The following is a 25,091-nucleotide window of genomic DNA, read 5'->3' on the forward strand; positions in this document are numbered from 1 at the left end:
TGATGTTCAGGCGGTTTATTAACAGTGATATTGTGGGTACAAACTCGTAATCGGTTTTCACATCAGTACAATAATGATCAAGAGAAACAATTATAAATCAGTAATAAAATCACTTACACGCATTACAGCCCAAATCGTAATCACGATGTTATATAGTCCCTTGGTGATGTCTAACTACGATGTTCGATGCACAGATGAATGGTCCTTGATGCACCGATGAATGATTCCTCCGACGTAAATCCAGAGGCACGGGTTGCAATAATCCACGTTATAGATCCGGGGTAAAGTCCACGATATGTACGTCCACAGCGAAACGTGCGGAATCCACAGGAAACGGGCAGAATCCAAATGTTATGACGACCACGTCCAGTTGATGCGTTGAATGATGATTCACTTTATAATGTCCAGCAAGGAATCCAGCCCGTCACAGCTTTGCCGTAATAATGTCCGTTGACACTAAAATATGGAGTCTATCTCCAATGTAGGCAAATTAATTCTCTGCAGGCAAAATGTCTCCCAGGTCTTATCTCCACAAACACAGTTTGTATAGCAGGTCAGCAGGTAACACAGGACTGACTATAACTAGTCGCTTCAGAGCCAGAAGTGACGTAACTCTCAGAGCAGAGGTGTTGGGTACTCTGCCTATCTCAGAATTTCTCCAGCTTATATATTCATTTACCCCTTTCTAGTACATTCTGTAATTTTCTCCAACCTGGGGCCACATACCTGAACATACTAGCAAGTCCAAATTCCAGGAATCCTGGATGACTCACTGCCTAATATGTGCATAACATCATTGCCAAAATTAACTACCAATCACATTGGGTTACAAGGGCAGTGCCTCACTCAGCCAGCACTTCCTAGAATTTTCTGGAATGGGTTAAATCATTCTAGATTGAGTGAGCTATAATGTATTTCCTGTCACATGCATACATGTACTGTAGCTACATTGTATACCATGTAGAAAATTCTCCACTGATCTGGTCAGCCTGTATGTACTATATCTATATCATATAGAATGTTCTCCATTAATCTGGTCACCCTGTGTACATACACATTAAAACAACCATGCATACAGCCCTGATACATGTACATAACTACTTGTGTGTACATTTGTGACACCATCCCCCATGGGAAAAAGAAAGCCTTGCCGTAGCAAGGGTTTCTTTTACCTTCACAATTTCTTATTGTTATTTACAACGAATGTGAGGTAAAATCCAACTCAAACAACCATAATCACATACTATCACATGCCTTTTGAAAAGCTGCATTGATTCCATGTTCTCTTTTCATGGATACCAGTTACATTGATATTGCTTGGATCCTTGAAGCTTGTACAATCATGTCAAACTGTTTTGCATACATCTGTAATGGATAAGTTAAACACTGTATGTGTAATGTGAGGTGAAAACCTTTCACCCTTAACTTCTACTGTGCTATCCACTACCTATGTCACACCAACTGACTTTCGGTCATCGCACTTTTTCAGCATGTTGACATGACACATCCTCTGTTCTTTGCGTCTGTCTGGTGTGCTGATCACATAGTTCACATCATTGAGTTTCTTTTTGACACAGTATGGGCCACTGAACTTGGCTTTCAGTGGTTCACCTTGTATGGGCAGCAGTACAAGAACTTTGTCACCTGGTTTGAAGGTTCGGGCTTTGGCATTTTTGTCTGCCTTTCTCTTCATAAAGTCTTGTGACACTTTCAAGTGTTCCCTAGCTACCTCACAAGCCTTTGAAAGCCTTTCACGAAACTTTGACACATAGTCAAGTAGGTGGACCTCATCATCCTCAGTCATGAATTTCTCTTTGATGAGCTTCAGGGGGCCCCTAACTTCATGACCGTACACCAACTCAAATGGGCTGAAACCCGTCGACTCATTTGGGGAGTCCCTCGTTGCAAACAGGAGGAAAGGGATGCCCTTATCCCAATCCTCGGGATACTCCTCACAAAATGCCCTAATCATTGTCTTTAGGGTCTGGTGGTAGCGCTCCAACGCACCTTGGGATTGGGGATGATAAGCTGACGACTTCAGCTGCTTCACACCCAAACGATACATCACCTCTTGAAATATGCCTGACATGAAATTTGACCCTTGGTCAGACTGCACTTCCTTTGGCAAACCATACCTAGTGAAAAACTGCACTAGAGCATCTACCACAGTCTTGGCAGTGATATTTCGCAATGGGATAGCCTCTGGAAACCGTGTAGACATATCCATGATTGTCAAGAGGTACTTATGACCCGACCTAGTCCTAGGCAAAGGTCCAACACAGTCAACTAGAACCCGACTGAATGGTTCATCAAACGCAGGTATCGGAATCAATGGCGCCGGCTTCACTGAATGCTGTGGTTTACCAGCCACTTGACATGTGTGACAAGTCTTACAAAACTCAGCCACATCCACATTCAACCCTGGCCAATAGAAATGCCTCATGATCCGATCCTTTGTCTTTCTGACGCCTAAATGGCCGCCAACAGGTAACTCGTGAGCAATCCTCAAGATCTCACCGCGGTAACAGGGAGGGACAACAACTTGACGGACCACCGTCCAATCCTCATCAGCTGGCCTATGGGGAGGTCTCCACTTCCTCATCAAAATGCCATCTTTGACATAATAGCACTCAGGGACCTTTTCAGCCTCAGCCTCAGAACACGCCGTCTGAGACAAGCCTTTCAACTCAGAGTCTGCCTGCTGTGCTTCAACCAAGGAAGACTTGCTAAACAGCCCATCACTGTTAGCCTCGGAGCCTAATACAGCAACCCCATCATTCAAATCCTTGAAAAAGGTTTCTGCCAACCAAACACCGGAATTCTCCTCCACATCAACAGAATCCGCATCATCTTGAACAGCTCTACGAGCCTGAGACCTAGTCACGACACAATCTGGGAAAATCCCAGGAAACTCCTCCTGCAACTGCTCAGTTTCAGCAACCACCACTGGTTTATCCGAAACAACTGGAGACGCAACCACCTTATCCCCAGCCAAGTCATTCCCCAACAGGAAGTCAATGCCTGCCATGGGCAACTCAGGAACAACTCCAACAGTAACAGGACCAGAAACTAGGTCACACTTCAAATCCACTCTATACAGTGGTACTGACATATAACTGCCATCAACAGTCTGAATCAAGACTTTTGCATTCACTGCACTATCTGGTGGAAAAGTCATACCACCATCCACCATCAATGACTGAGAGGCCCCCGTATCCCGCAGGATGACTACTGGTTTACCTGCCTCACCAGAAGTACATGGGGTCACCTCACCATCAAACAAAAAGCTACGATAGCTCTCATCCACCTGCTTCAGCCTATCTTTGAATTTGGGAGATCGACTTTCAATGGCCTGTGTTTCACTGAAAGGGACACTATTTTCGGGTAGGACACTTTTTGACATGACAAATCCCACCTCCTTCGTTGCACCATTTTGCAACTTCCAACATTGCGACTTTATGTGCCCTTTCTTGTGACAATGAAAACATCTGATGACATTTGCACTTGTACTGGACCCTTTGTCAGATTGAGGCTGTGGTGCCGACAACATTCCTGAACCAGCATTCTGTTGGTTGCTCGACTGATTATTGTCTCTGTTATTTCCAGAGAAATTCCTGAAAGGTGGTCTGTTTTCATGTCTGTGAGTTAGCTCATACTCATCAGCCATAAAGGCTGCTTTATGCAAACTTGTCACTTTGTGATCTTCCAGATGCAACCTCACACTGAAAGCAACACTCTTTTTGAATTCTTCCAAGAGAACAACCTCACGTAGGTTATCAAAATCCTGATCCACTTTCAGGGACCTGTACCACCTATCAAACATCATTTCTTTTTCACGAGCAAACTCAACATGTGTCTGGCCTGGTTTGCGGTACGAATTTCTGAACTTGTGTCTGTACGCCTCTGGCACCAACTCATACGCATTCAACACTGCCTTCTTGACTGTAGCATAGTCACGTGATTGCTCTTTTGAGAGAGATGAGTACACATCGGCTGCTTTGCCGACAAACACACTTTGAAGGAGCATGGGCCAAAATTCCTGTGGCCAGTTCAAACTGTCAGCCACCTTCTCAAATGACACAAAATATGCATCAACTCTGTTTTCTTCAAACTTTGGCACCAATCGAATGTTCTTGGCCAAATCAAATTCAGAGGGAGCCCTTTCACGATTTTCAACAGTATGTGCATGAGTCAATTCCATCTCACGCAATTTCAGTTGTTGCTCCACTTCGAATTTCTTAATTTCCAGTTCCTTTTCTCTCAATTCCATTTCTCTAGCCCTTTGCTCTCTTTCTATTTCTAATCTCATCTTCTCTTTCTCTAGTTCTAGTTCCCTTGCTCTTTCTCTCTCCTTGATTTCCAATTTCGCAAGCTCAAGCCGTGTTTGATCTGAAATTTGAGCTTGATCTGAAGTGTCAATTTCTTCTTTGAGCTCCATGTGACCAGCTACTAAGTCAAGAATTTCTGCCTTTCTTACACCTTGTGGAACATCAACATTCAAATGCTGTGCAATAGCAGTCAAATCACATTTGCGTAACCTTTGCAAATCTTTGAGGGACAAATCTGTCCTCTGAACAAATGCCTGGACATCCATTGTACTGATTGACATTGTCACAATGTATACACACAATATGCAATTGAACAATCAACTCACTGGTATTTTGTATGTACCAATATTCTGGATTCCGGAACGTTCCAAATTCTAAGTTTTGGCTTTAAATTCACTTCCCGGACAAGCCCCCAATTTTGTTACGACCAAAATCACTCTGAGAATGATCGCACAAAAGAAACAATCAACTGATGTTCAGGCGGTTTATTAACAGTGATATTGTGGGTACAAACTCGTAATCGGTTTTCACATCAGTACAATAATGATCAAGAGAAACAATTATAAATCAGTAATAAAATCACTTACACGCATTACAGCCCAAATCGTAATCACGATGTTATATAGTCCCTTGGTGATGTCTAACTACGATGTTCGATGCACAGATGAATGGTCCTTGATGCACCGATGAATGATTCCTCCGACGTAAATCCAGAGGCACGGGTTGCAATAATCCACGTTATAGATCCGGGGTAAAGTCCACGATATGTACGTCCACAGCGAAACGTGCGGAATCCACAGGAAACGGGCAGAATCCAAATGTTATGACGACCACGTCCAGTTGATGCGTTGAATGATGATTCACTTTATAATGTCCAGCAAGGAATCCAGCCCGTCACAGCTTTGCCGTAATAATGTCCGTTGACACTAAAATATGGAGTCTATCTCCAATGTAGGCAAATTAATTCTCTGCAGGCAAAATGTCTCCCAGGTCTTATCTCCACAAACACAGTTTGTATAGCAGGTCAGCAGGTAACACAGGACTGACTATAACTAGTCGCTTCAGAGCCAGAAGTGACGTAACTCTCAGAGCAGAGGTGTTGGGTACTCTGCCTACCTCAGAATTTCTCCAGCTTATATATTCATTTACCCCTTTCTAGTACATTCTGTAATTTTCTCCAACCTGGGGCCACATACCTGAACATACTAGCAAGTCCAAATTCCAGGAATCCTGGATGACTCACTGCCTAATATGTGCATAACATCATTGCCAAAATTAACTACCAATCACATTGGGTTACAAGGGCAGTGCCTCACTCAGCCAGCACTTCCTAGAATTTTCTGGAATGGGTTAAATCATTCTAGATTGAGTGAGCTATAATGTATTTCCTGTCACATGCATACATGTACTGTAGCTACATTGTATACCATGTAGAAAATTCTCCACTGATCTGGTCAGCCTGTATGTACTATATCTATATCATATAGAATGTTCTCCATTAATCTGGTCACCCTGTGTACATACACATTAAAACAACCATGCATACAGCCCTGATACATGTACATAACTACTTGTGTGTACATTTGTGACATGATCAAGAAGGAATGTACAGATTGTATACTTGTAATTCCCAAAGTCCTGCAGAGATGAGGGAACATGCTCACCTTGGCTAATACAGATACAGTGTTTTCTCCTATCAAATTCAAGAGACATATGATCTGTTGACATTTTTGGCAGTGATATGTGTGGTTATGTTTACATATATTTGTTTTTTCTTCTTCTTCTAGTGAAGAGGAGCTTAACAATGCTGGGCTCGTAAATAAAGATTCTACACTTCCTTCTCGTGAAATATGATCCTGTGTTTCACGTTTCAATGTTATTGGAAACTTTGCCTGGTATGTGAGACTGAAGTTTCATCATTTAACCCGTTGAGGACGGACTGATTTTGCTACAACACACATTTTCCATAGGACCCCTGCCCGAGTATACTCGAGGACTCGTCCTCAATGGGTTAAGATGCCTGTACATGTAATAAAGATGTCATGCCACACTGATAATGCAAAGGGGATGTTAAGCTTCACTGCATGTTCATGTAGTCCAGCAATTAATTCTGGTAGTGTTTAACTGTGACCACCTGGATGTGTGTGTCTAATTGTGCGAAGATGTCGCTGAATTACTATAGTGTTACAGTGCCATAGAATTATCAAGTCATAGCATTACCATCGAAATTAGGTGGTGCAATTTGCGCAAGTTTGTCTGGCATCAGTATCAGCACCAAAAAAAAAAAAAAAATGCTTTGCAAGGGAGCACATCCAGTCTGTATGACAATGCCAGCCTATTCCTTGTGAGTTCAACCTCTTGTTGTAAACTAGTTTGCATGCATTCTGGGGGCACTATATAACAAAGAATTAAGTTCTTCTCTCACAGACAGAAGGATGTGTACAAGTATATACCTGTATGTTGCATTTGGAGAATACCTCATTTCTTCAGTAGATCAATAATTAGGATGGCATACGTAAGTGTGCATACATTACCCCTCCCCCCCCCCCCACTATATATCTCTCTCTATTTCTTTTTCTCTCTTTCTCCTCTGTCTTCGTTGCTGCTCAGCACTGGCAGACTCATGTCATTATGCAGTTGGTCAACATCCAAGCGCATATTGCTGTTCTATTCTTGGACCCTAACGTTGACGATAGCAGAAGCTATACTATACATCTCCACTTGTAACCCTATAGTAGTGGAGAGCACCCATGTTGTAAAGAAGTAGCAGAAAAAGGAGGAGATGGTGGTGGTGGTGGTGGTGGGGGGGGGGGGGCAAAGATTGTAAAATCAAGGACGACGTACGGTACTCTCCCGAGGGGAATGACTGAAATTTGTGATCAAGCCATCACTCCACGGCTTGCGTTGTTAGCAGAAGACTTGCGGCATGGTTGGGGGGGGGGGGGGATGGGGAGAGATGGGGAGGCTGTTTGCAGAAGGAAGAGTATCAAGTATTACATCCACTCCTTTTTAGAAGCTGCAATTTTCATCCATCTCGGTTCCCGCTCGATGCAAATAGGGTTCCGTTTCTCCCGACCGCCTGGAAGCTTGTAAGGAGGGATGGTAAACGATTGTAATTCCCTCTCATGGACTGTACTCGTTCTTGCTTCACCCCCATCCCCATTCCCATCCCCCCCCCCCCCATGGTTAGAAAAATCCAACATCTGGTCTGCAACATCTCTCCCTACCCAATCGGAGTTAATCCCTTGCATCTATTTATCCCCTACAATATACAAATACCAGTGACATGCGCATTGTTTGCGTTTTCATGTGTGCTGTTTGCGCAGCTCCCGTTTTGACATTTTAGGAGACTCGAGTGATGAAAGACAATCACCTTGTGTTTTACAGATGGGAGGAACGTTATTGTCCGGCTGTAATGTAGGAGAATGTAAGAAAATGCAATCTTCCTTGTTTGCAAGTTGCAAGGAAAAAGACCCTTTGTCGATCTGGTAGATTTGAGTTTGACATCAAACATTGTAGATGGAAATGTGTTATAGCAAGAAAGATGATATTCCAGTACTGTGTACAGTTTACACCATGTATTTAAACAAGTCTAATTTTTCGCAAATTAGGACTTCCCGACCATTTCATGGGTAGTTAAATTCGTGATCATGGGGTAGAGCAATTAACAGAGAAATGTTTGCAGGTATGCCATATTTATGTCAGGATCAGAGTTAATATTTTTGTGTGTTGTCAACTTCACAAATAGTGCGGGACTCGCAAAAGTTGCAACAATAAGAACTCGGCAAAATATATAGCATATACAATATTAAAGAAAGCATGGGAATGACACAATGAAGATCTTTAAACAGATTAAATTGTTGGAATGAACTTCGCTGATGTTGAATCCTAAAAGGTCATTAAAATATTATATTACACACCTTTACCATGTGAGATTACTGTGATTATTTAATAAAATGAAATTTGAATAATTAAAAGATAAAAAAGGTCTGAATGTTGTTGGATTTTTTTTCGCTCAACAGAAGTATTTTTCATAAATGATTCTAATGGCATCTTATGTTCTTTTTTTTTTTACATAAATACTGAACAATTTTACTTTTTGCAACAATAACAAGCATAAGATTACTGTTCTGATTGTAGGTTAATAATAAAATGAAATTTAAATGATTTCAAGAGAAAAAAAGTCCAAATGTTTGAGGTGTTTTGTGTTTCTCAACAAAAGTATTTTCCATCCATGATTTTAATGCCTTTTTAAAAAATGTAATTTCATGGCATAAATATCTGGTGCAATATCACTCGGTGGATTCCCAGCATTGACAAGCATATGATGCAAATTTGACATATATGTAAACACCACGACCTCTGTCAATATACTGGCCTGCAGTGCTGGGTGGCGTATATCCTCTCTCCCTTTGCCGACACAAAAACAGTGATTGTTGAGGCTTCCGGTTGGATGCCTCTTCGCTCATATCTGTCTCTGTCTCGGCACATACGCCAAGTCTTTCTGGCTCCTAGTGGACGATTCAGAACAAGCAGAAATTTTGTTTTCCATGGCAGCATTCTTGCAGTATTCTGGAAAAAAAGAAGAAGATTAAAAATGGAATATGAATAGGAAGACAGCTAAGCATCCCCGGAAAGATCACGGAGACCTGTTTGTGATGTATGCCAGACACAGCATAAAATCTTGTGCTGTGATGCTCGCGCATCTATAAACACGCGAGTGCGGCGGCTGTGTAGCTGTCACAGACTATTGCCGTAGCCACAAATCTTTTCTCCTTTTTATCCCCTACCCAATCGGCATCTAGCTTGCATAAAAAGTAACAAACAAATACAGATGATAACAAGCTTTACAGGCTCTCTATATAAAACAGCATTATAGTTATTATTATTATATTTTTTTTAGAGGAAGAGAATGAAAGAAGGAAGCCCCAGCTTGAGTTAGATATAGGCAGCTAGAGGTATGTTTCCAGTTAACCCTTTGCGTGCATAGCGTGCTGATTGGCACAGAAAACCCATAGCATTGTACACACTGTCCAAAGTCCCTGATACAGAAAAGGTTAATCATTGCAGTATTGCTAGGAATCCATTAGTATACTGTACACCATGACATTGACAAAGTGGGTATAAACATATTGTGAAGGAGGGATGTGTGCAGAGGGCTCGATTCAAACCTTAGAATCTGTAACCCCGAGAGTTTGGGGACTTTTCAATCATACCACTGGGTTCGAAAGATTTGTTGCGTGTTGGCATTTCACTTTTTTTTTTTGGGGGGGGGGAGAGAGGAGGGGGCCATTGTTATGTAAGATGACTTCTGTTCTTTCATTTGAAATGCCAATGTCATATTTAGTTGCTCTGATGGTGATGATAGCAATGCGGAATATGATGATGATGGTGATGAAGGTGATGATGATGATGGTGATGAAGGTGATGGAAGTGATGAAGGTGATGATGATGATGATGATGGTGATGATGACGATGGTGATGATGATGGTGATGAAGGTGATGATGATGATGGTGATGATGATGATGGTGATGATGGTGATGATGATGATGATGATGATGATGATGATGGTGATGATGATGGTGATGATGGTGATGATGATGATGATGATGATGGTGATGATGATGATGAAGATGATAAAGGTGATGATGGTGTTGATGATGATGGGAGGTTAGACTTTGTTACATAGTCCTGTAGAAAGTATAATGGTTATTTTATATGGGATATAAATACACTTATCTCTTTCACTCTTTCCCCCGATACACCAGTAGCACTCATTGCATGCTTAGAATGTATCTCCCAAGGCTGACATATTCACTTGCAGTAGAAGAGTTGTTGTTGTTTTTTAGGGCTTATGACATCATATTTTGTCCACTCCATGACAACAAGAACACAAAATCTGCCGCTGTGGTGCACTTTGCACTGGTTATAAATTGACAGAAGGCGGCTCATAACAGGTTTTAACATATGTACATTTTTTCCCCTTCCTTGTTACCAAAGGGCAGTCCAGTATGAATTGAAATCTTTATATCTCTCTTTCTGTTTTTTTTTTTTTTTCAATGCTCAAGTCAAGCGCAATTATAGTGCAAATGTGACAGGCTAGATGGTTGAAATTTTTCTGATGCCCTGGCGCAGACGCCTTTTTGGGGTTACATGTTTGATCAGTTGATGAATGGACGTCTCTCCCGCTCACATATCTTTCATGTGGAAACTCATTGTGATAGGAATTCAATTAGGGTATCCTTGGTGATAATGGTTAGTACAATGACATAGAGGTATGCCATAATTACTTCATTTGAAGCACTTGCACACAGGATTGGTTTTTTTTTTAGTGGGGGGGGGGGGCAAGAGCAAAGGGGAAAATGTTCATGTGGTATAGATGGAAGTGGTCAATACAAGTGCTTGTTTGCTACCTGTGTTTGCTTGGATATTTGGCATGAGTGCACAAACGGCAAAGCATTTGTGATTACGATTCAATTACAGTAAAATGTCTTTTTTCTCCTTCTTCCCCTCTCTCTGTTGTCTCTCATGCACTATGACTTTTTAGATTTATGTGTAATTTATGTATTTTATAATAATAAGGAGAGAAAATGTCTAGATGTAGCAGTGACTCCAATGAATGTATTGAAGGAACATTTCAGGCCTGTACCTGTGTGAAGAGTAGGAAAGTAGAAAGTTGTGCATAAAGTGTCTTGGCTGGAATAGATTGGACTGTGTGCCGAGGAAGACGTGTCTGGAGGACTTCTCCCAGCGCTAAATTGATGGGGATGGAGCGAGTTGTCGAACCCCCCTTCTCCCCGCCTCTTGCGCGCCCGTAATTAAGAGTTTGGGAATGTCTACCTTGATTAGCGTTTGGCGTTCCATCTCTCCGGCGTGTTAGATTGGATTAAAGTGGTGCATCAAATTACAAATGCCGTCCAATTGTGAGAGGTGACAAGCTGTAAGTGTTTACAGGTATGTGTGCGTGCGTGTGTGTGTTTGTGTGTGCGTGTGTGCGTGTGTGTGTGTGTGTGTGTGCGTGCGTGTGTGTGTTTGTGTGTGCGTGTGTGTGTGTGTGTGTTTGTGTATATGATCTTTGTACTTCCCAAATGTACATATAATTGTGTGTATGTATGTGTGTTGTGTGTGAGAGAGTATGGGTGCGTGTATGTGTGAATTTATCAGTGTTATGTGTTCAGTCTGTGTACTGTATGTATGTAATTGTGTGCAAGCATGTGTGTGTGTGTGTGTGTGTGTGAGGAGAGGGATACAGAGAGAGTATGAAATATGAAGCATGGACTGGCCTCATCTTCCAAATGGAATACAGTTGAACCTCTCTTATCCGGCCTCCCTTTATCCGAATCTCTCTATTATACGGACGCAATCTCGCCATGATTTTTTTTTTTTAATAATTACGGGAGGAGAGGGGGATTCCCAACTCCTTGAGAACTCCTACACAAACACACATGAATTACATATTACTTCCAACATGATTAACATACATTACATCAAATTTCCTTCCAAATTGCTTACCTTCAGATATTTTAACATCCCCAAACATCCCCAAATCATCGCAAGAACATGGACAGATTATGCGCTTGAGTCCTCTCATATCGCATTGCCACATATAGGTCCATACACAGCCGTCGATATGACTAGATAGACACGCATTGTTTCGAGTCATTGGCTGAGCAACGAATGATATTGAACACTCAAAAATTGTTCACACACAGTACACACACAAAGAGAGAGAGGGAGAGAGAGTGTGGGGAAGAGAGCAACCCAATCGCACTGCGCTATCACTTTTTACCTTGGGCCCGGTACGGTATTAGGTAATGTAGCTGTCTGTTACTGAGTGTAACAATGAAAAGGTTGCAGTATACACATTACTTCATGTGGTACTACAATGGGCTACATCAGTACAATGTACATGTGTATGTATATGTACATGTATAAAGCATTGAGTCTCCATATCCAAATCCCTTATCCGGATGAGCCCCGGTCCTGACTTGTCCGGATACGAGAGGTTCAACTGTAAATGGATAGATTTTTTTATCAGTGATGATTTATTTTGTACATGCTGTATATCATCTCATATTACTCTTTATTAGTTATTGCTACACTACTACAATGAATATTCTGTAGACAAATTGATACGGTGGATTATTATATTTTTGCATTAAATTTGACAATCATATCACCAAATGCCTCTTCTCCATGTCATGATCATATCACTTACTGCATTCTACCACAGAAAATGTACATCTACATGTATTTCATAGTTAAGAATTACCATCAACAGCTAGCATTGAGGAAAAGAGGATTGTCTGTCACAAGCATTTGGGAGGGGTGAAGGCCTTTGTGTTTTATTCCTTATTTAATTTGTGTGTTAATGTTTTTTTCTCATTTGACAAATTACTGAATTCAAGCAAGTTTCTGTCAATTTTTAGAAGTGTATACTTATTGGTGGGATTTAAAAGTCGTAAATTTAGAAATGCATTTAAAAAAAAAAGAAAAAGATATGACATGAAGTTTATGCACAGTAGTGACATGTATCCTCTGCAAAGGCTACCAAGTTCTTGCAGCTTGGGACTTTGACACTGCGTCGCGTCATCAATAAAGAGATTGTCAGTGTAAGACAGAAATCGTTGCAGCATTAAATCATACGCGGACTCTGGGGGACACGAGACATGCACAACAAGATTTAATGATGGGCCATTTGTCAAGAGTTAAAAGTCGTCTCTGTCGAATGGGTCATCTATCTGGCGCGTCGGCCGAGGTTGTCGTCACCGTCCGCTCCCGAAACAGAAACCAGCTGCTCGGCGTCACTCGAGCAGAATGACGAGTGGCTGACTGGGCACAGCATTTTCTTTTTCTTTCTTTTTTTGCCAGACGATGTTAAAATCTGGAGAAAAGGAACCATGGAGTGGAGCCCATTTTAGGGGAATGGTCTAATACACACTGATGGCATCCTCAATGGGGGAAAACCTCGCCTCTTCTCTGGTGTCGCTGGGAACGACGTTTTGTTTCCGCGAAATTTTTCGCTGTCAAGTTGCTGTCGCGCAAAATTTTTTGCTGTCAAGTTTCTGTCGCATCAACAGAGAGACGGATAACATCCTCTCTCACTTTTGTGGTCATTGCTCTCAGGTGATGTGGGGGGGGGGGGGTGAGGGGAAGCCCCCAAATGGGAGCTCTGAAGGCTGTGATCGCCCATGACCCTTCCTCTTTCAGGCGTAAGCATTCTTGACAAGAGCTTTCCAAGTTAGCTTCGACTGAGTTATGATGTCTGACAGATTCTCTCCCACAATCCTCACATTTATCGGCTTGAAGAATATTTGGCGCTTTGCTGAAAGCATATCGTTTTACATCTGACATGCATTATTTTAAGTTCCTCAACAGTTGCCAAAACAGCAAGACCGTCAATTTTGTATGTCAGCACAAATGAGGAAAATTAATTTGCAAAATAATGTCTGTCACAGGGGTCTCCATGTTTAATTCATTGTGACTATTTATATCTTTATCATTCCACTGATGATTATAAGTTTAGACATGCAGCATTCCAAAGTAATACTTGTACCTTAATTTCAACCACCTAAGCGGGCTACCCACTTGCCTAGAATGTCAAAGTCTGCTCCTATACCCACCTGCCAGAAGACGTTAAAGTGACCATAGGTGGCACCTGTAACGTCACCAAAAGCAATTCATACCAATGAAACATGTGAAGATGTCATTGCCTTTTGTGGGCTAGTGTAAGAGTTGCATGTACTGCTTATGTCAGTGATTTTGTAGAAAGCAAATGTTTACTCTTGAATGTTGGTATTGTACTGTCAAGTAACTTAATACAATAAGATATTTGATTTAATGTAGCCCACTCAATTACTCCTCCCACCCATCCCATCCTAAGAGTGGTAAAAAAGTTAAATTTCCGTAAACACGTATGGTTGATTTTGGCACGAATGTACTGTACATGACGTTGTGGGTCAAGATTTTAGGAGAGGAACCTCCTCCCCATTGTGTTTGGTGTGTTTTGAGTGGAGGGTAGAAAAAAAGGAGAGGGGGAGGGGAAGGGGTAGGGTAGGGGAAAGCCAATGCTCTAAGGGCTGTAATGTCATGTAAATTGCATACGAGGACAAATTCAGCAGGTGCAGTTGTGTGCCTGCAAAGACGGGAGCCTCATATCAAGACATACATACACACTCTCTACCCATTCAACAGACTGCCTTGACTGTATCCTCGCCAACAATAGCAGCACTGTTCATATTTCAGAAGATGCTCTCTGAATAAAACATATGCGCCGAATATTAAGGATGAGATTTGTAGACAGATGGAAAAAAAAAGAAAAGAAAAGGCGAGTCGACCGTTAATGGTTGGGAGAGAGGAAGACTAAGTATATTACCTGTCCAATGCCAGTAAGAGTTCTATTACCATAGAGCAAATGGAAATATATGTTGCATTTGACCAATAAAAAGAAGAAAACAGAGAAAAGAGGAATAAGAGAGAAGGAAACCGAAGATAATAGGAACTAGAAAGATGGTGGGTTGACACATCCACTACATTCGCTATTTTTAAAGTCTTTACAAGGGGCGGACATGAAAAAAACATGAGCAGACTAAACGACAGAAACGTGACGAATACAAGGAGACACTACGATAGAGTAGGAGGGAGATAAGGAGGGTACACCTGCTGATCACAGTGATCTTGAAATGGCATTTTACTCTTACTCTTTTACTCTTTTTTTTTTTTTGGTCCTTTCCAGGCATTCCAAGGGACCGTGATTGGAAAATTTTTCTATTTAGTATGCACCTTTTTTTGCAAACACTTTTGCTTTATGAATGCTATATTGATATGCTTGCTGGATAATATTGGTCTAGATGATTGTGGTGAGGATCACAGTGAAGTAGCAGTGACATGAGCATAGTAGTTGTGGCAATGCTACTTCTACTGCTGCTTCTTTTGCCAGTACTGCTACTTCTTCTACTACCACTACTACTACTACTACTACTACTACTACTACTACTACTACTACTACTACTACTACTACTACTACTACTACTACTACTACTACTACTACTGCTGCTGCTGCTGCTACTACTACTACTACTACTAGTACTATTACTACTACTGCTGCTGCTACAACTACTACTACCACCACCACCACTACTACCACTGCTGCTAATACTTCTACAACTACAGCTACCACTACTACTATTTCTACTACTGCTGCTACTACTACTGCTACTGCTACTACTACTACTACTACTACTACTACTGCTACTACTACTACTACTACTGCTACTACTACTATTACTTCTACTACTATTACTATACTACTACTATTACTTCTACTACTTATAACAACTGTGACGACAGAGATGATGATGATAATTAAGAGTAGTAGTAATAACAGTGATAGATGGAAGATGCCAATAAAGTGTAGCGTTTGATTCTTAAAAAGTGTGTTGACCTTCAGGAATCCTTATGCATCCATCGCAGTGCTTGCGGCACTGATGGGTGTTTTCACATCCGCTGGAGATAACACTCTCTGCAGCTGCATCTCTGTATGTATCTCTTGAATATCTCAAACCATGAATGTTGGGGTTTGCCTAGTGTCTCAAGTTTCTGGTTGAATCCTGCCCACAAGGTACAAGCAGCAACCCAATGTATCGCTCCTCTTGTCGTTGTGACTATTCTCCAGCCAATGTAAAATATTTCCATTTGATTTACACATAGTGTATATATATGTGTACACACACACGACACACACACACACACTATAAACTTTGTATTGTATAGTAAAAATAGATGAATAAATATGTAAATGAATGAATGAAAAAAAAAAAATATATATATACATTTATGCCATAGATGTAGATGTAGATATGTGTGTGTATGTGTGTGTGCATTTATGTACTGTAAATATATGCACATAAATGCCATCTATAGACATACATGCATATATAATGTAACATGTTACTCTATGTATGTGCATTTATCTATATGCAGTACATATTTGCACATAAACGCCATAGACATATACAATGTACATATTCATATAATGTAACATGTTACTCTATTTTACCTCTTGTCCAAATAAAAGCAACAACAAAAGAGACTTACACAGAGAGGTGGCATATATTTGTTTATCATGCTGTTAAGCAGTCAACCTGGCCAAAGTCGAATCCACAGGGACCGGTGAAAATCATTTGACCTAATGTGAATTTCAGCATTCACAATCCAATGAACACATGTTTATAGCTATCTGACATAAAAATTTTGCTTTGATCTGGCCAGTTTTTTGACTTGTGGAAGGTTTGCCTGGGCAAGGTCAACTGTATGCACATAGTGGTTTTAGTAGCAATTTTATTAGGAGTTAACTTCTTGTTTTTAAAGGTGAAACGTATTCTGTGGATAACGTCTGGCTTAAAATACAGTGGTTTCTCTAGCTCCTCTGTGTGTTTTCGTTCAATCCATGGAAAACAGAAGAAGGAGAGGAATACAGCCACAGAGTGATACTATATCATCTGTGTTTCGTCTTCGTCTTTACTGAAGTGGAGTTTCCTGGAAGCTGTGTAATTGGGCAATGTTGCCCGTGATGGGGATATTTGGTTCTGCACCTGTTTAGAGCAGCAGAATGAAGAGCATTAAACACAGTTCCATTCTTAGATGACTGTAAACTCTATTTGTGTAATGGTAGGAGCCAGTGGGAGGCATGCCAGCATGTGAGGATTCTGGGTGAGAATGAAGTGTGGTTTGAGATTTGCGTGTAGTAGAGTGCTGGCAGACTTAACATTGCACAGCTGTTTATACAGTTTACAGTGTTTTTTAAGGGTTGTTAAAAATAGGAAGTGTTCAGCCACCACTTCTGCAGAACTCCCCCCCCCCCTTCCCCTATCCCCATCCTCACACCCAACCCCCACCCCCGTCCCTCCACTACCCTCAACCCATCCCCTTGTTCAAGTTGACTACCTACTGTCATGAATGCAAGTGAGAAAGCTTCATGTCGTACATGACAGTGTAACTCTTGTGATGATGAAAAAGGATGGGGGTCGTAGGAAGTAATCAGCCACCATTTCTGCAAAAACTCTCCCCCTCTTCCCCTATCCCCATCCTCACACCCCCATCCCAGTTCCTCCACCACCCTCAACCCATCCCCCTGTTCAAGTAGACTACCTCCCATCATGAGTGCAAGGGAGAACGCTTCATGTGGTGACAGTGTAACTCTTGCGATGATGAAAAAGAAGGACGGGGGGTCGTGGATTGACGAGGTCAAACAATGCAGGCGTCGCGCCTCGCATACGGTAAAGCCATCATGTTGCAGTTGCGGCGGGCCGCTCGGCACAGCAACAGCGCAGCAACGGTGTCCATCCACCCTCCCCTGTGAGGCCCTGTCGCGAGCAAACGGGTCAGCGTGCATTATTGCAGCCCTGGAGGAACAGTGGATACCCCTGTCCTGGCTTAAAGGGTGTTAAAGGGTACGATAACACAGGGCTGGGGGCTTGTTTTCCTCCTCCCTGTTCAGCACCTCCCCTCTGCACACCAACGGGATCCCAAACCCTGATAGAAGCTTATTGAGGGCGTCACTGATATATAAACAACAATAAGATCGGCATTTTTTTTTTTAGTGGTGATGAAATGAGAAGAGGATTTCATCTGCTAATTGGAACTGATGTGTTTGGGTCAGCAAGTTAAGGGGGGGGGGTGGTGGTGAGGAGGGGGAGGGAGGAAAATGCCATTCAACAGTCATATTACCTGTAGGTATGCAAGGTCATGCTGATATGATGCTCATATTCATAGCAAATGTGTAATATGAGTCTCAGGCATGGTTAAATTTTCTCTACAGCTAGACAAGAGAAATGAGTATATCCAATAGATAGATATAGATATAGATAGATAGATAGATAGATTGATAGATAGATAGATACACTTGTAGATAGATAGATAGATAGATAGATAGATAAATAGATAGATTGAAAGCCAGATAGATCACACTATGGAGAATTACAGATATGATAGATATACATACATTGTGTATGCACACACATGAATATTTGCCAATTTGCATTCTTAGGGTTTCATTATATATTCCACTCCTGTTATACTGCATCATTAACTAACTCTATCCATGAGGTGGAGCTTTGTGCTTCTATGTCAAAGGACATTAGAAAAGTTGGTTCTGCATGTAAATGACAATAGTTGACTTGAAAATTATGATATTGATGATGGCTGTGGTTATTATGGTAAATAACCAAGACTAATGATGTCATGGTAATAGACATCTACAGGCACCCGAATCAGACAGATTTTCCTAGATTATAGTCAGATTTTTATATTTCCATCACAGGGATTTTATTTTTCTTGACATGAGACTTAATATAGCTAGTTAGTCCTCCATTTATGCATTGGGTTTTTGATGGATACCTGTGCTACTAAAACCCCAAGTTAAATTGATTTTACCCACAATGCAGTACTTGATTGACATGATGAGATTCAATGTGATATAATTATGAGGATGATCAAGTTGGGACCAGAAAACCACAACCAGCCCGCGTACCATCTACAACAACACACATGGTAATTAGGGATTCCTGTTAGGTGGTTATTGGCCGAGAATTACATTAATGTTTCATCACGGGGGAATGATGGGAAGGAAGACGGGACGACATTCCAAAGCGTCGGTTGCTTCACCCTCGTAGTCGAGAGGAGAAGAAACAAAATATCGTAGCACGACGAACATAGCGTAGCGTGTAGCTACCGTGTTTTGGTCTGTGGGGTCTCGGGGACGAGTTAGCGGGGGGGCCTCCGCAGAGCCGGCAAATTGAACGCCCATTTTGATTCGTCTGGCGAGAGATGTGCCCACCAGTAAATTCAATTAGAGGAAAACCACTCGACCAAGGCCACCAACAAGCACGGCCAATCAATACCAAATCGGCAGAAATGTATTTCACCTCCTTTCTTGTTGATTTGTTCTGTGTAGGTATCACTGTGCTTTGAAGATAGGGGAAGGAAATGTAGGCATATATCACTAACAGGAAAGCATGGATACTTTGTGGGTAGAACAGATTCATACAGTTTGTACATTTGTACAATATGATACTGAATCATACAGTACCATACAATTTGTATGTAGGTAAATGAATAGGTAAACAGAAAAAAAGTAAATACAAAGGGAGGCATACAAAAGATAGAATGTGTGTGTGTGTGTGTGTGTGTGTGTGTGTGTGTGTTCCATTACACTTGCAACCTTCATTGGTTTGTCTATGTCAAGATTTTCATTGTTGCCAATTAGATTAATTAAATTAAATGTTTGTTCAGAGCCCAGGTATATTGACGCTCATGAAACAACTTTTTTTCTCTTTTTTTTTTTGGAGGAACTCTGAAATTGTTAAAAATGGCTGATTGTTATGATTCCTTAAATATTTGACAGTACACAGTCTGACACAAATGAAGGCTACTTTGGAAGACAAAATCTGCTTTTTGTACACCAACACAATAAACCCTGTTGTCTGAACTGATTGACTGATTTTAATGTCCTTGTAGGCATTTCCTCCTGTTTTGAACCACCGCCAAAGCCAATCATATTTGCAATAGTTTGAGGAAAATGTGCTGGGAAAGGAAACTGAGCAGTAGAGTAGTCAATCAGATAAATATCCTATCTTTTGCTCCTCTGAGCAAATAGAGTCACTTATATGACCTGGCAGTGTGCAATCAAATAAAAAAAAAAGGGAAGAGAAAGATCAGATACAAGTTTTGTATCTATAGATTTAAAAAAATAACAAAATTATATATATATATATATATATATATATATATATATATATATATATATATATATATATGTGATACAATAATTTTTTCTGATTCTCATGTATCCTTCATCTGTGGCCAAACTGTGTTTATCCGTCTCTGTGTCTGTCTTTCAGTCTGTCTGTCTGCATAGTAGATGTCTAGGTTTGTATTTTTCTCTCTCTTTGAGTGTATGTGTATTATGTGCACATGTGGGTGTGAATATACTTGAGTGTAGAAATTGTCATCAAAATTCAACCATATCCTCATGTAATTTGTTTGATGATGCGGCAGAGAAATGGCCCTTATCATCATTAAGCATAATTCTGCATTCGCTCGCTATGCAAGTCATGATTTGGCTTTCCGTGAGGCGATGCTCGAAGAAAATGTCACATGAATTCATAATCATCGAATGTATTCTTTTAAAGGACAAAGAATTCCAAATATTTTTTATATGTGGATTAAATGAATGCAGTTTAATATGAACTTGTAAAGTTTTGGTGGTCATATTGCTGGAAGACAACAAAGTTTTCTGATGTCAAAGTTGGACAACTACTAAAAAAAATATAAAGAAAATCAACGTATTTCTTTTTGTACTTTTATGTTTGATCGTGACATATATTTCATATGTGTACTTTTCATTAAAAAAATGTGGAGTTCTCTGTATACATTCGTCATATCCAATTGTGACATTACACATTTTGTATTGTCCGGTTTTTGGCACCAAAACTAAAAGAATTTGTAACTTTTGACAGGATTGCAGATTTCGCTCAAACTTCACTCTTGTGTTCTACAAATATTTCTGCATTCTCTCAATCTACATGTATATATTTGAGTTTCATTCTCCTTAAGCACTACTACAGGTGCCTTGTTACACAGTAGCAGGATCATCCAATGACATGGTAGAATAAATGACTCGGTAAAGACTGATAATTTTTCTTTCCCTGTCGACCCCCATTATGTGGTTGAGCAGAACGTTATAAATCTCTCTAGCGATCGTGCTGTGGTGGTAGCAGTTTCCATCCCTGTCGCAACTGCTCTAAGGAGAAGGGTGGATTGTGCATATATTGAATCATAAGAAGAACATTTACACCTCCTTTAAAACCCCCTCTAATGACTTAACGATGTCACCAGTAGTATCTGCTCTGTCATCCTTAATGATGAATACCTCCTGCAGAAGGCCTATTTGTCTTCCATCTGTCTGTAGTTCCTGGGTAGTTGCGACTGTGAACTGAACCGAGACTGAAGTGTCGGATGAAAGTTCCAAGAATCGGAGGACGCCTTGTCTGCTTCTCTCCTTTACATGTTTCCACAGAATACGCGCCTTCTCCCATAATCAAGTCTCTGCCGTGTACGTTCAATCGTAGAAACGGAATTTTTATTTGGTGTGAAGGTGCCATACTTTAATCACTGAGGACACTCCTGCTCCCTCCTGCATTTGTTTTCTGTTAGAGATTGTAGTTACAAGACCAAGAGATGGCTTCCATTTTCATCATTCAAAATATGGAATGACAAGAGTCGCAATGCATGCTGTTTTCATAGATGTGCAGGGATGTTTACAAACACACAGTGTGGTGCTTAGCTCTGAAACAACAGGAAAGATAACCAGACTATTCATCACTCTTCTGTTACTTACGTGTACACCCACGAATTAAGGTCAAAATGTTGTAAGACAGTTTACAGAGGCCGAGGTATCATTTATGAATAGATGCTGTTTGCCTCTGCTCTGCGTTAATAAGATTATGTGTTTTATCTGCGCGATTATAGACCGAGTCAAAAAGAAGAAACCATCCTTGGACTTTTATGCAACCGATAGTCCCTTGGTCTCGCAGAAAGCATGTTTTGAAATGAAAGAGGATTTCTGTATATCTGCTTAAGGAGAGAGCAGTAGCAAAGAACATCTGCACTCTTGCATCAAAAAGAAAAAAGAAAAAAAAAAAGGAAGAAACAATCCTCTTAATTTGTGAGTATGGTATTACCGTAATAGCGTCCTTTCAGTTGGCCTACCAAAACGTATTTTCACTTGTGAATCCAAAGAGCATCACATAAACCATGTAGAACCTTTCAAGAAAAAAACAAAACTCTCTCTTCTCAAACTCACAGTATGGTTGTAATAGCAATTTGTATCCCCACAGTAGACAATAAGAATAAACATGCAGCCCCCCCCCCCCAAAAAAAAAGAGAAATTCTTTGCGTGAGATGAAATCAACTCACAGATGTGTATTTTGAGTAGATATCTCCACCTTTGGGGTTCATATTGATCTTTATTTGATTACCCTAGCAGGTTTTCACGGGCAAGTTACTCCACTGCCACATATGTCTTTATGAGCATTTCGTGCCGCAAAAAGGGGCTGCCTCACGTCTTGATCAATCAAATGAAGGCTCGTCTCGGCTCGGATGAATTTGAATTTGTAGCCATTACGCCCGACTTGTCATCAGTCGCAGACGTTGCAGTGGCCTACCCGCAATTTTTTAGGTTCTTCGGTTGGACACAAGCATGTTCAGCACTTCCTCTTGCCTCGAAAGGCAATTTTGCCGCATACGTGAGCATGAAAATTATTGAAATGTTATCGTGTCATCAATGTAGAGATGAAGAATATAATTCACCCCAGCGCTGGTGATCCTGAAATGGTGTACAATATACACCAAATGAGAGGAGAAGGGTAAGAAGAATGAACGCTTCGGTCGAGATGAATAACATATAGTTAAAGGAGCTTTGCTAGTTTGTTACATGATGTTATTCATTCATCATGTAATAGGAAGTACCTAAAACTGAATGCTTACTGAAACTGGCTACACCATGAGAAAGTATGAATTACTGCTAAAAGTGGGAATTTTCACACAATTCATGTGACTAGAAACGAGGATGAGAATAACCGCACACAAATGTTTTTGCCTGATTAATGTACCGTTATTTAATGTTTTGATTTTGCAGAATCAGAAACTTCCAAAATTCATCGTACCCGGCCGAGCGCGAAAGAATGTTTGCGAGAAAATTCCCACTTTTACAGTAAACGGGCAATGACGCATTTCAAAGACAACAGGTTAATTCATCAGACACTGTGATGTATGAAGACCTTTGTGATTCTCTCACTTTAGTGTGCTTCTTACCAGGTGGCAGAAGAGTGTCTTTCCCATTCTATTTTGAAGGGAAAGGCAGAGGAGACATTATTATCGCAGACCCAACCCTTGACTATGTATAAGAGAATGTGACGCGTGAAGGAAATGGGCTCGCATTGGCGAGGAAACGTCACATTTGATTTTGTGGTAAATGGTTCTCTCTCTCCCTCTGCCACAGATGGCACAGGCAGTATGACATTCATGTGTGAGAGCGCTTCCAGATATCGGCTCATGGATGATTTTAGAATTAGTCTCTGCGTAAAGACAGACAAGCAAGCAAACCCAAAACAAACAGACAAACAATTTCAGTGTTTTGTTCTGTGTTTTTCGGGTTCCGTTCAAGTATTGGGAGAACACAAATGTGAACGATGCAGATCAGATCCTCACCACATTTGAGTCATCTCTTAGACTGAGAACTTACGTTTGAATCAGGCACGTGAGATCTAAAGAAGAAAAAAGCATAGGTCAGTGGAGCCCATGTGTAAGATTGTATGTTTTCTGCATATATTGTATACGTGTATAATGTTAGTGTTAGTATATGTATATATATATATATATGTATATATCATTATATATATATATGTGTACATTTGTATGTGTGTGTGTGTGTGTGTGTTTGAGCGCAGGCATTCAAAAGCAGATAAACTTGTTTTCATGGGAAATTTATCTCTTCCTCATCTTCCTCAAATGTATGCATACCTGACATTTTGGGGCCGGGCGCATTAATTGCGGGCCATTGATTGGGGATTAATTACCCACTAAACTCTCGAGAGGAGGGTACCCCGGGATTCGGGGAGAGCGGAAAACTTGCGATGCCTGCGAAAGCCATTCCTGCGACTGCTCTTTATTGTGTATCCATAATGATGATTCCATAATAATACATGCAGACAAGACTTGCAGGTATTTAGCCTCTTCTTCAGACTGTACATGTAGGTGCCATCAACGGTACTACCTCTCATCAGTCTAATGTAAGACCAATGCAGTGAATAGTATCTCTCTTATTGAATGAGACATATCTTCTTGTTATTATTTTTTAATGTTCTTACGAGCCTCTAAGCTCCTGTCTGACACATTGTAAGAGGAAATATATTTGTGATTGATTAATATGCCGTGACAGAGAAAAAAAAAGAGAAACCTAATTAGATTTTGCTTCTGTCTTCAACAGTAGCTGACAGGTTATTATCAGGAGTCGACCTGAACCAATCAGGTCCTGTGGAAATTTTGATGCAGAAATTGTCATCTTGTTCCTCATCAAATTGGCAATGCCAATTTTTACTGCATATCTTATATTGGAGAGAGAGAGATGAGATGGAACTAGTTGAATTCATTACATCCACACAAAGACAGAGATTGACACAAAAACAACAAAAATCAAATTTGAATGAGGAATAGGAACATGATTTTTTTATACTGTGTTGCCAATTTGAAAATCAGTTATGAAATCAGTGATTAAGAGGGTTTTCTTTTTTAAGGTCTGCAATGGAAGAAAAATAATTGAATGTAAGAATAGCAAAGAGATCAAATGACTAAGGGATCAAAGTAAACACTAATAGTTAATGATAAAATTGTAATAACTAGAGAAGAACTCTGAGACCATAGACCTCCTCCAAGCAGCTCATTTCCACCACTGATCATGTTCTTCCATAAAGATCAGTGATTTCCATCCATACGTATGTACAAAGGCCTATGTTGAAAATCACCCAATTTCCCAATGTAGAAGCCTCTGGGTACATCATCAACTTTCAGCAGCGCGGCGTGCCTTGCCCTAGCAGAAACTAGAGCACGCACTTTAGTGCGTGCATGCAAACCTTAAATACGCGCAGCTTGAGCTCCCAAGTTCATTGACCCTACCTGCCAAAATACTGAAAATTCTTCATAAA

General features: G+C 40.7%; 1 protein-coding gene across 1 annotated transcript in view; it reads left to right on the forward strand.

Moving 5' to 3' along the window:
- The window catches only part of LOC140228858 (calcium-activated potassium channel subunit alpha-1-like), a 214,813-nt gene that overhangs the window by 132,448 nt on the left and 57,274 nt on the right, over positions 1-25,091 (forward strand). Inside the window, exon 8 of the mRNA XM_072309128.1 lies at positions 17,435-17,710. Within this exon, the coding sequence (XP_072165229.1) occupies positions 17,435-17,710 (276 nt within the window). The remainder of the gene's footprint in view (positions 1-17,434; positions 17,711-25,091) is intronic.

This window comes from Diadema setosum, chromosome 5 (genome assembly GCF_964275005.1).
Source record: "Diadema setosum chromosome 5, eeDiaSeto1, whole genome shotgun sequence".
In the NCBI taxonomy this organism is placed as follows: domain Eukaryota; kingdom Metazoa; phylum Echinodermata; class Echinoidea; order Diadematoida; family Diadematidae; genus Diadema; species Diadema setosum.